General features: G+C 41.6%; 1 protein-coding gene across 1 annotated transcript in view; it reads right to left on the bottom strand.

Annotated features, from left to right (window-relative positions):
* LOC147009768 (collagen alpha-3(VI) chain-like) overlaps positions 1-12,625 on the bottom strand; it is an 83,844-nt gene that overhangs the window by 43,054 nt on the left and 28,165 nt on the right. Inside the window, exons 10-14 of the mRNA XM_085861210.1 lie at positions 11,451-11,492; positions 7,655-7,980; positions 5,082-5,322; positions 1,419-1,744; positions 152-392 (exon numbers count right to left, since the gene is read on the bottom strand). Coding sequence (XP_085717336.1) covers positions 152-392; positions 1,419-1,744; positions 5,082-5,322; positions 7,655-7,980; positions 11,451-11,492 — 1,176 coding nt within the window. The remainder of the gene's footprint in view (positions 1-151; positions 393-1,418; positions 1,745-5,081; positions 5,323-7,654; positions 7,981-11,450; positions 11,493-12,625) is intronic.

Consider the following 12,625-nt stretch of genomic DNA (forward strand, 5'->3'; position numbering starts at 1 on the left):
ATTGCTCTTGGTTTGCAAGTGAGGATACCAAAAGCTAATGTTATAAAATAATTACAGAAACCTTAATCTCAAAGAAAATAATTTAACGGTCAGGTTGATAAAACTTTGCAGCGCAAATGATTTGGTGAAATTCCAAATAAAAGGTGCTCACCTGGCTTTGCAACTCCAGACACCAGGCCGTAACGGTAGTAAATTGTCCGCACGTATTGAAGGATTTGGCGGAAATGTTTGAACGTCTTCACGTCATCCTTGTCTGAGGCAATCTGCCCGAGCACATTCTTATCATTATATCCAGCTCCCAGGACTGAAACCTCCACTCCATATGTGTGCAGCAAACCAGCACCAGCTTTCACATCATCAGCTGGCTTACCAGCGAGCAGGAGAATCAACGTCTGGCGATGAAACAGGTCGGAGAAGAGTTTTAACACAAGTACATTCACAAAAGTACTTGTGCTAAAACTACTTTGTTAGTCAGTACTTTGTTTAGCATCAAAGGAAAAAAAAACATTTTAAAGCGACACACACACACACACACACACACACACACACACACACACACACACACACACACACACACACACACACACACATACATACATATATATATATATATATATATATATATATATATATATATATATATATATATATCGAAACATGAGGAGTGTGACGAGCACTCTGCTGATCCCCATTGGACACAGTCCACACCAATGGAGATCCGCGGAGTGCTCATCACATTCCTCATGTTTCGATTTTCCCGCTGTTCACATCACGTGCCTTCTGGTTGAATTGTTTGCATTAGCAAGAACAATTGTCTGGGTGGCAGACGGATGGTTGTTCTGTGCAGATTGTGTGATTTTATCATTTGAGACATCATCCGCAGCAATGCTCACCATAACAGTCAGGAGGTGCATCTGAAATAAATATCTGTCTGTGTCCCAGTCTCATCACTTTCTGATTCACTCACAGACTAACTGATATTGAAGATCAGTACCTTCTGAGTGACGTAGAAAGCTGAAATTTGGTGTGCTGATGGACATCGAAGCCGGTACACCAGAAAAATTGACAATCATTGGACAACATCCATCAATGAAAATATAAATAAATGAAAAAAACAAATGCAGTTGAGAGACCCGAGACAATGGGGAAGCATGGTTTGTCTGCTTACACAATGTGTAAGCACACCCCACTAGTACATACATATAATTTGTTTATCTAAAGACTCTTTTGGCGTATCAGTTGCATCGGTGCACCTTTTAAATTGGTATCATGAATTTTCACTTCTTAAATGTACAATTTGTATCATGTACTGAATACTCACGGAGGTGAAGATAGAAAAACAATGAGAATGAAGTTGGACAATGGTAATAATTTCTTTCTTTTGCGAATTATAGAGTTTACAACTGAGGGCAACATACCTTGGGTACACCAGGCCGAGAGCCCCCGTTTGGGTGAAGCACCACTTGTCCCACGAAGCTCAGGGCCTTGCCAACATTCCGTGGACCACCGACATTCTTGATCTTATTCACAGCATCAAGCAGCAGCTGCTTCTTAGTGAATGAATTCAGATAGATGTCACCCCTGGGCTGGCCACCCACTTGCACCACTGAGACTTGTGTTGCATGTGGTCCCACATCCACTCCATGAATGGTCGACTTAATAAAGTGCTTGATGATGGCAAATTGCTGAGGAGTCACGGATTGAGAACCATCGACCAGGAATACCAAGTCTCTCTCGTTCTCTCCTGCCAAAATATGAAACGAGATTAAGTTCTTCGCCCTCAACTCCATACCTTATTCCCATGATTTCAACTTTCATCACTCCCCATTAATCACACAGTTTGTCAAATTACTTCCTCTTAGTTCCCCATTGGCCATGTGTTTGTTTGTCAATGGCCCCTTATGGTGCTACTCTGGAGGATCTTACACAATGTACAATAAATGCATTGTCAACTGGAGGAGATGTTGATGGACGAGATGTTGTTGGGTTTGTCATGTTTGCACTCACGTGGAGGCAAAATTTATCACTTTATTTTTGCTCCAAGTAAGCCCTTAGTCCCATTTCACAGCTATTCCCATCATTACTCAAATATGTGGGTTAAAGCAACATCTTTCTTTTCCCATTGGCTTGGTGTTGGTACCCATCTAACCAGCAATGGCACTTCAGCAAAGGACTTCTGTGACTCCATGGTTACACACCACTTAATCAGTGCACTTTCACAACTGGATTTCTCCGAATGACAAATCCTCCCTTTTGGACTTGGTGATGACTAACTTTCCCACAAATGTCTCCTGCTCTTCCTCTTCTCTAATTGGTTCATCAGGTCATATGCTTGTGAGAGTCAACATCTCTCTGCCTATTCTCAGAGAGCTTCCTCAATGCCAGCGAGACTGGCAGTACACTCAAGCATATTGGCAGAGACTGCAAGCAGCCATTTCTCTTCAGGACTGGTCTCCTATATCTACTGCCCTTGACATCAACTCAGCCTGGGAATTCTTCCACAGAATCCTTCTCTCTCATGCACAGATTAATTCCATCTTGTCTTCAGTTGTCCTACCCTTCTTCCCACCCATGGTACACTGAATGATGTGGTGAGCCAGTTGCTCTGAAACAACTCGTCTTCTCTTCCTGGAGGCTAATGTGACCGACAGCAATCTCAGCTCATTCCAAAAAGTCCACAAAAAGTGTGTATGCACTCTCAGAAGAGCCAGAACACAACATCTGTCCAACCTCAAAAATGAACATTCAAACTTGTCCTCCTCCTCTAAAACCTGGTGGTACCATGTTAAGTCTGTCTCTAGTGTATGCTCCCCTTCCATCACTTCCCTCACTTCAAATAGCACCACAGCCGACTCTGCTTGTGGGAAGGCCGAATGCCTCAATTCTGTGTTTCCTTCCAAATCTTGTGTTTGTGTCCCCAACCCCTTGCTCTCTGTACTCACCGTAATGCTCCTGGATTCTGGGTATTTTGCACCTGAGAAGGTGGAGAAGCTTCCGTCAACCCTCGACTCTGACTCTGTCTCTGCAACTGGACCGGACGGCATCAGATCACGTGTAATAAAAAAACTGCTCTGCAGCTCTTGAACATCCTCTTTATGCTCTTTTCACACTACCATTTACCAGAGGTCATCTTCCAGCTGCTGGAAAATCCACCAACATCACTGCATTGCATAAGAAGGTTCAAAAAACTGATCTCCTTCACTACAGACAGATCAGCTAGGTCATGGAATCCATCATCACAGTTGATATGAAATCCTTCCCCTTTCTCAAACGGCCTCATCTCAGATCGTCAACTTCGATTCAGACCAGTTCACTCCACGTTAGACATGCTGCTTCCACTCACCTAACAATGGATGGCAGTCCTCAATATCAAACAATATCAGGACTGTCTCTCTCGACATATCTTGTGTTTTTGATGCAGTCTGGCATCCTGCCTTGCTCGCCAAACTCTATGCCGATGGCATCCAAAGCCAACTCCACACATGGTGTACTGACTTCCTCTACTTTTGCAGCTAACGTATGGCTCTCAACAGAATCCTTTCATCTCCTCCCTCTGTCAAGGCAGGAGTGTCCAAAAGCAGTATTCTGGGCCCAGTCCTATTCCTGATCTTCACTGATGATAACTCTGACTCTCTGGAAAATACTATTTATCTATTTGCTGCTGACTTCAACCGCTGACATGACATCTCTCACCCTTAAGACAGGCAGGCTGCAGCCAATTCTGTCTTCAGACCTTGACAAAATCACAAACTGGTAAAACACTTGGAATATGTCTTTTAGTCCTTACAAATCACACACTCTCACACTCTCTCTCTGAAAGGACCATCTGGCAAACCCTCCCACCTACAATCTTAACAACCTTCTTGAAGTTCAGTCATTCAAATTCCTGATCTCACTATCAACCACAAATATTTCTTGAGCAAAACACATTTCACAGTTAGCCTCCAAAGCTAGCCGCTGACTGGGCATCCTCAATCATGCAAAGTCCTTCCTTGGCACACCTGAACTCTTATCCACCTACAAGGACTTCATCTGCAGCTTGATGGAACACTGCTCTCCCCTTTGGGCTGGCTCCCCTGTCCCACTCCTTGCTCAGCTTGACACCTTGGAAACCAAGGCATTTAATATTATTGTAATCTCCCACGATGAAGCTGAGTCGATAGCCTTATTACTTTCCCATTGCAGACAGGTTGGTGGTCTTTTTATCTTCCACTGCCTCCTTTCTGGTCTTGCACCCTCTGCTCTTTCCATGCTTTGACTCCCTCATTCCCCCTCCGAGGTTCCTCCAGGATGCACGGAGTCCATCATCAACCTCATTCTGATGAAACTCCCAAAATCCAGGTGCACTGCTCACCTCCACTCAGTTGTTCTTTGTGTTCCCTCCTGTGGAACCAATTTCCACATTCTCTTCAATCTCATTCAACCCTCCAGGTCTTCAACACAGCTGTTCACCACCATCTCAGATCAACCCCAATCTAAAACCATGAACTTTTCTACACTCGTTAACCTCTCCACCCAAACCCAAAGCCCACCTTCCAATTTTCCTTTTTGGCTTTCCCTGAGAGTTTCCTTCTGTATCAGTCTTGTCCACCCTATGTGCCTTTTCCTGCTACCCATTCCTCCCCACGCTAATTTTTTTCCAAAGTCTCCCTCTAATTTGTCCCACAACCCTGCTGTTCATGCCCCCCCCCCCACCACGCTCCATACTGTTCCTTCTATTCTGGCAAAATCTTCCATGAGCCTTGACTTTGCATTAGGAAAATAACAAACATAATGCAAATGCAATGCATGCATGTAATGAGGCAAAGAGCATCTTGCAATTGGATTTACATTTCCTTTTCATTGTCAATCAGTGAAATCAAATGCACAGCTAATAAATAGTTCATGAGGCACAAAATAGCACGCAGAATTGTAAATTGCAAACGCTTCATAATGAAAAGGGACGAACCCTTTATTAGCTGCAACATATATATATATATATATATATATATATATATATATATATATATATATATATATATATATATATATATATACATACATACACAGCCATACCATTATTTCTCTATAACCTGGCTCACCTGGCTTTTTCATCCCGGTAACTAACTGATAGCGGTAATACATCGTTGGCACGAACTGAAGTATTTGACGGAAGCGTGTGAAGATTTGAACCAACGCAGGAGACGAAGCTATTGGAAGCAGCACAGTCTTGTCATTGTACCCAGCTCCAAGGACTGAGATTTTAACCCCAAATGACTTCAATGATTCCACACCAACCTTCACATTGTCTGCTGGTTTTCCTGCTAGTACAAGGATGACAATCTGCAAAAACATAAAGAGAGAATTCTTCGCATTTTGAGACAATAATCATTCTGCACCTTCAGAAGCCGTGTTCATAACGAAGGTCCGACCCATCATTTAAAAGTGTGCATCGGTAGAAACAGTCCCTGGATATCACATTACAACGTTGAATGAACAGAAGGTGTCAATGGGGTGTCGAAAGACAATTAAAATAAAATAAAATAAAAAATCGGTGAAATTCTGGTAAAGTTTAAAGCATTCAAAAAGATGAAGTTTCCTCATGGCTAAAATGGGCAGGGCTTTCCACGTACAGAACCTTTTTTGAGAATAGCTACCCAATACGTCCTCTTCTACTACAACGACTACTACTACTACTACGCCAACTTCTTTAATGTCACCAATTACTGCCTCCTTTTGTTTGGGGATGCTGGGGAAAATATTTCGCCCAAATCTTTCACAAACTGGCGAGCAAGGACTGAAGTTCTACCAGAGGTGGCAGGAATTTGTAATTTGATCAGGGCACCAGCGATAACTCGCCTTCTCTTCATTAATGAAAACACCCAACTCAATGTCCATCCCGTCCATCCGAGAGATGGCACAGTTTGTGACGCAATGCTCTGCTTGCGAAACACCAATCACACAAGTTATAGCCAAGGTCGGGAATCGTACCTAGACGAGACAATCAAAGGTATACTTCGTACCCAGAACAGAATATACCAGATGAGACAATATAATCAACCTCTGCAACATCGACCCTGACAGGTACACCATTAAGTATACTTTAATAAAAGTACTCCTTGTCCCTATCATCACCAACTACTCCCATTTTTCTGCAACGTTACATTTGCAAGTAACAATAATGGTCACAAGAATGTTATTGTGAACAAAAAATTAACAGGAGTGAGGCTTGTGGAAGAGCAGGGGAGATCTAACAGGAAGACAAACAACAAAGGAAGAGCAAGGAAGTACGATGATGAGGGCCTTTCATTTCAAACTTCAAATCTGACCTTAAATCCTTTCTGACAGACATCCAATGTGTATCAGCATGTTAAAGGGTATGAAGAGGGGCAGAATGGGGCAAACTAAGAAATTAGGTCAAAATGGCCTAATTAGTGAAAATGGGCCAAATATCACATCAGGTTAATTGGTCAACATGACATCTTGCAAAGAGGCTTGTAGGATACAGAAAACTGGATCATCACCAATATGTGACCATGTGACCCTTTAACCAAATTAAAAAAAAAAAATCGGTCACACTGACCTAATTCAAAATAGGCTTCTTCAGAAAACATTGACAGACATGGAAACCCTACGTTTATTGAACGTGAGGTTTTCCCTGAAGGGCATCAATAAGAAAAGGCTTCATTAAAGGTCAAAGTCAAAATGTATGCACAGGTGCACAACTTCAGAAGGGTGCGTATCTACCTTGGAGCCTAAGCTGTTCACGACGGTATTGGACCAACAAATATCGGCTAGAATATTATTACCTGGAGGAGTAACAATGTCATCCATTCGGAAATGGAAAGGCCGAATAACAATAACAAGAAATGTGATCAAAGCTTTGAGAGTTGTCAAAAATAAAACTTTTTTCCACTGCCTCAAGGCAACACCTTCCAAACTAGAATTAGTGGGGCAACTTAGCTAAATATACCATAACAATTGTGCATTTTGTGAGGAAAGCACCAAATTTGGCACACTAGTAGCCTATCATATTCTGAACAGATTTCGATATTGGGCCATCTCAAAATTTTTGATGGCAATGGAAAATGGCTGCCACAGCCATCAGCGTCTGAATTTGAGATGGCCCAATATCCAAATCTGTTCATAATCTGATAGGCGACTAGTGTGCCAAATTTGGTGCTTTCCTCACAAAATGCACAATTGTTATGCTAAGTTGCCCCACTAAATGACACTCAGTTGAGCACATACTTCCACCAGGCTGAACAGTTTATGATGTGTATCCCACTGATAGGCCGGATCTGGATCCAGCCTTTAACCAAAATCAAATTGGCTTGTTCTTGTCATCTAACCAACTCGTCCACATAATTTTGTCATAACTCCATAACTTTTTGAGATATCGTACTACACAGTACTGTATATCATTTTTGGCCCGATCAGCAAACTCAATGGTGAAGAATCACTCAAACAATTCCAGTATCTAGATCCAGATTCGGATCCTCACCAAAATCGAATCAATTTGTTTGCGTCACACACCCAACCTGTCCACCAAATTGTCAAAAATCTGTCAGTAACTTTTTGAGATATCCTGCACACAGACAAACAAACGGACAAACAGGGGTGAAAACATAACGTCCTTCCACTTTCGGAGGCGGAGATAATAAAGCCACCTTACCTTTTTGATTCCAGCCCTCGCTCCTCTTTTTGGTTTCAACACTTGGTTTGTCACAAAATTCAGGGCCTTCCCCACATTTCGTGCACCATTGAGCTTTTTTAGTTTCACCACAGCCTCCAGCAGTTGCTTCTTGTCATTAAAGGAGTTGAGGAAGATTGCATCTTTTGGAGTCTCACCCACTTGTACCACCGAAACACGGGTGGCACTTGGTCCCACATTCAGGCCATTTATGGACAACGTCAGAAAATTCTTGATGATCGAGAAGTGCTTTTGACTGACAGATGCAGAGCCATCCACAAGGAACACCAAATCTATTCCCCGTTTCTCTGCATGAACACCGTATGGTGGAGAGGAGAGAGAGAGAGAGAGAGAGAGAGAGAGAGAGAGAGAGAGAGAGAGAGAGAGAGAGAGAGAGAGAGAGAGAGAGAGAGAGAGAGAGAGAGAGAGAGATGGAGGGTGTTCATTATCTTACATCACACGTCACATTGAAAAATCCACGGCAATTGCTCAATACTAAATCAACCAATGTAAATATTTTTTATGATTCTATAAACGAGATTAAAAGTGCATTGTCATCTAATCTTATGTATAACTATCTCTTAGTGAGAAATAGCATCCAAATGTTTGGTTGTCAGTAATGACCTCATAAACTTCTTGGCAGGAATTTCGTTTTTCTTCTTCTGAAAATACATGCAATGTGCACACCATACCTGCATAAAGTTATAAATATTCATTTTATCTTTACTTTGTTCCTACCAAGTTCCTTTATTGCAAAAAAAAAAATCTTCCAGTCCTACTAAAGAGTGATTCCTCAATGTGTGTGTGCTCCGTTGCTTGGATGGACGTTAAACTGAGTGTCCTGTCTAATGGTATTAGTTGGTGGACATTAAAGATCCCATGGTGTCCTTCGTGAAGAATAGGCAAGCTATCGCCCGGCACCCTGAAAAAATAAAAGATTCCTGCAGTGATTTCCTGTGTCGGAGTAGCGACCTGTCCAGGACTGTAACCGAAGCCATAGAAACTGCTCCTGCAGAACCAACACCCCATATACAGCATGATACATCATGATGAAGATCATGATGATCATGATTAGTCCAATTAACATGTGTGGCATCCTCATTCCTCATAGTCTCTTCTGCAATCCACAAATCTTGGATGTCATCAATAATGCTGGGTTCATTCGTACTTCTTTTCTCAACCATTAACCCTCTACATTATTAATTGTCACACCCATTTGAAGTATTGTTGCTCATTTCAAGTACTGTTGTTGTACTTATCACATACACATCATCATTTATCGTGCACCTCATATTGACCATTCCATGACTCCTCAGTCACTATGACTGCTCAACAAAAATCCACCATTTCACTCCTACTTTCACCTTGATCAAGCCTACTGCTGTTCCACTGCCTGGTATCTTCATAGTCATCCAAAGTTATTTTTGTCAAACATCCCTCACATAGCTCATCAATGGAACTTCATTGCCACATTTACTCCATCATCGGATCTCCATTGTTTGTTTGCTTTCAGATGAAATGTGTATTCCCATTGCTCTCGACTCATCTGATCCTCTTTCAAAACTTCGCTCATCAGTATTTCAAGTCAATTTCCTCATCCATTGAAATTTTCACATCCAACGTGTTCAAAACATTTGATGTTTCACAGCCAATCAGGGGCCAATAAAGGATGCCAATGCCACCATTACAGACATTCACTAATCCACATTTGCTGCCTAATGTTTTTGTGCAAGCTCAAGAATGTGAAATTGATCAGATTAATCATTCTCAGTTGTAGAAATTTAAGTTTAGTTTTCCTTTTTTTCCTTTAAATGAGCTCAAAACAACTTGTGGTAGACAATAAAATCCATCCATCCATCGGGACCATACTCTGTACAGAGCATTGGTGCTGCCTAAGCAGTCTCCTTGGCTATTGGGCACAATCCTGGATGGGTCACCACTACGACACAGGATTCCAAGCAAGCTGGCACTCATTTTGCTGACCTCGGAAGGATGACAGGCAGAGTCAACCCCCCCCCCCCTCGGTATTAATTCAACAGCCGAGTGGGATTTGAACTCAGGATCCGAGGATCCCAAGCCCACCACCCTAACCATAGAGCCAACACCAAGCATACAATGAAATGCTGCCTACAAAAATGGTAGTGCTGCCCTCACACCCTTAAATGAGGGAAACAATAATAATAACAATGTCAGTATAAATTTACTAAACTTTTAGGATCATAATTATCATGGAAACAATGAAACGATAGGGAGAGCTGGGGTGGGGTTCACCCAAGCCAGAGCTCATCCGCTTGATAATGGTTCAAAGTTCATATGAACGAAAGCTTTATCCAGTTGTTTAGGCCGATGTGGCTTAATTCCACTTGAAGAGGGAGATTTATGCATCTATTTTACGAATCAATAGGAAATGAATGTGTTGCTGAAAATGGTGCAGCACAGATCACTCCAACCGTTTTTGAAGAACTAGGTTTGAGTCCTTCGTTTCAGGACATTATCAGCTTGAATGTGCCTCGTCTTATCAAATATCAAAAACAAAGCAGATTTGGGTGGTAGACCTCCATGAAAAAGGCCGAATGTTGTAAGTTGAGAGATAGCTGGATAGCCTCATTGGCAGTGGACTCGGCTCCCAACAGCAGTCTGCTCAATTGGACTAAAACTTCTGTCCTGGTGGAGCATCCGAGGGGGGCGTTGCATCTTCGTATGCTTCATCTTTCAGATGTGAACATAATGCTAGCTGTTCCTTCTACCATTTGAATTGTGAACAATAAAGATCTCACTATAGAGAAGAGCAATTGTGTGTAAGTATCTTCGTGAAATTGCCTGTCTCGAGATGAAAATGGATGTGAATATTAAGTGAGAATAAAGTAACTGTAAGAATTGAGTTCGTACATAGAAGATAAAATAATTCAGTGATTAAGTTAATACAGTGTGAAGCCTGGTGTTGGCTTAACAGTTAGGGTGGTTGGCTTCAAATCTTAGGTTCTTGAGTTCAAGCAGCTGTCATTCCATTGAATTAACACCACAGTAGGCTGGTAACAGGGGGCATTGCATCAGTGGTACAGCCATGCCCCCAGAAAATGATGCAGCACAGCAGCCACAAGCTGCACATGAATAACTAGAGTGTGGGATAGAGTAAAAAACATTGTTTGGCCAAATGGCTTGCTACTCCCTGGGTCATTTTGTATATTCACAGTGTACTCTTGCATAACTGTTAAGGCCCTTTTACATCATACAGGGACCAGGTGTGATGGCCGGCCATGAAGTTGCATTTACACCCCCTCCGAACAGCGATGAGAGCATGCGTGAGATTGTACGTGAAAATACCGATGACATTTTATTTATGAATGGCCATGTATGACGGAAGCTCAAATGAGGTCCACACTGTCAACCGCCTCGGCTCTGCCTGCTCAGTCTCAGTGGCCATTAAGGTGTGGTTTTGAAGTAAACACACTATTTGAAGTCCACATCTATTGTGCAAATACATTATGCTGTAAATGTAGAAAAACAAAATGTAAATAGCAACGTGTTCGAATTTTTATAAACCTCCTTTGGTTTAATAGGAACAGAGTTATCAGTTGAAATGAAATACTCTTCTTTTATATTTGGTGTCATGCAGAACAAACAAAGGCATTTCAAAAAACAAAAAGCCAATCACCGAGCAACAGAGGTCAAACCCAGAGAAAGGCAAACAATTCGAGATCACTGCAGACAGAAAGGAAACCTTGGAGATTGTTTTCTGTTTGATTCTGTCCAAACAAGAAACTAAAAACAGACGTACCTTTGCCTCCTGTGAAAAAGCCACCATGGGGACGTGTCATCCCTGAAAAAGAAGAGAGCAGTGTGCTTTAACAATTTATACTAAGAATTACAACTATACTTTGGCATTCACACAAACTATTTCAATCAGATATGCTCGTGGGGACCAACGATAAAGCAAAAAAAAGATTCAACAACTAACTAACAGTGAAATTAAATGACATGCATTTCAAAAATTAAAAATGACGTCACCAAAAAAAATCAAATATCTTTAAAAGTGAACATCCATATGAAGCCAAAGCTAAAGAGCACCAGTTGATATCATTATTGTGTCAGCACCAAATACATTCATATATATATATATATATATATATATATATATATATATATATATATATATATATATATATATATATATATGTTTTTTTTTTTTGAAGTTTTTGTTTGTTTGTTTGTCTGCACGCACTAATCTCCTGAACAGTGAAAGATAGGAGGAAACCTCTGAAACAAAAAATGTCAGGACGGACCCCGAGAAGGTTATCGACTCGGTGGCAAGGCCCCTCGGCTGGGGGGTGGGGGGGATTTTAGACGGTAGTTTATATTTAATGGGATTTTACAGTCACGGCCATCGTAATCAATTTCAACAGTGGCTGCGGCCACGATATATATACATACATATATATATATATATATATATATATATATATATATATATATATATATATATATATATATATATATATATATATATATATATATATATATATATATATTGTTGTAGGCCGGGGGTCGGGTGAGAAGAACACGAGGTGGGGAAAGCTATCTCGGCTCCCACCAGACTCCCCGGAATTGTAGGCTGTCGCACACGGATAATTCTGTGACGCGGCGGGTCGCTTAACCGAATGTGGATGCCAATAACTCAACCGCGTGACCTAGGGTCCTCCCGTCTATGGGTTAATCAGATTACCTCATTAATCACGTGATTTAATTACCGGGGAACATGCCCTCGGTACGCCTTGTCCGAACCGGATCACTCTACCAGATCGGATCACTTTACCGGATCGGATGCAGCCGAGCGACACTTCCAAGGACGTACCGGCTAAAAGGAACGGATCGTTGGGAATAAAGTCCCGGCTAAACTAGGTTTCGGACCATGCTGGATCAATGACAGAAACCACAAAAACGAGCTGGGAACAT

The sequence above is a fragment of the Eptatretus burgeri genome, chromosome 17, assembly GCF_056783735.1.
Source record: "Eptatretus burgeri isolate ZD-2024b chromosome 17, Ebu_testis_v1, whole genome shotgun sequence".
Classification (NCBI taxonomy): Eukaryota; Metazoa; Chordata; class Myxini; order Myxiniformes; family Myxinidae; genus Eptatretus; species Eptatretus burgeri.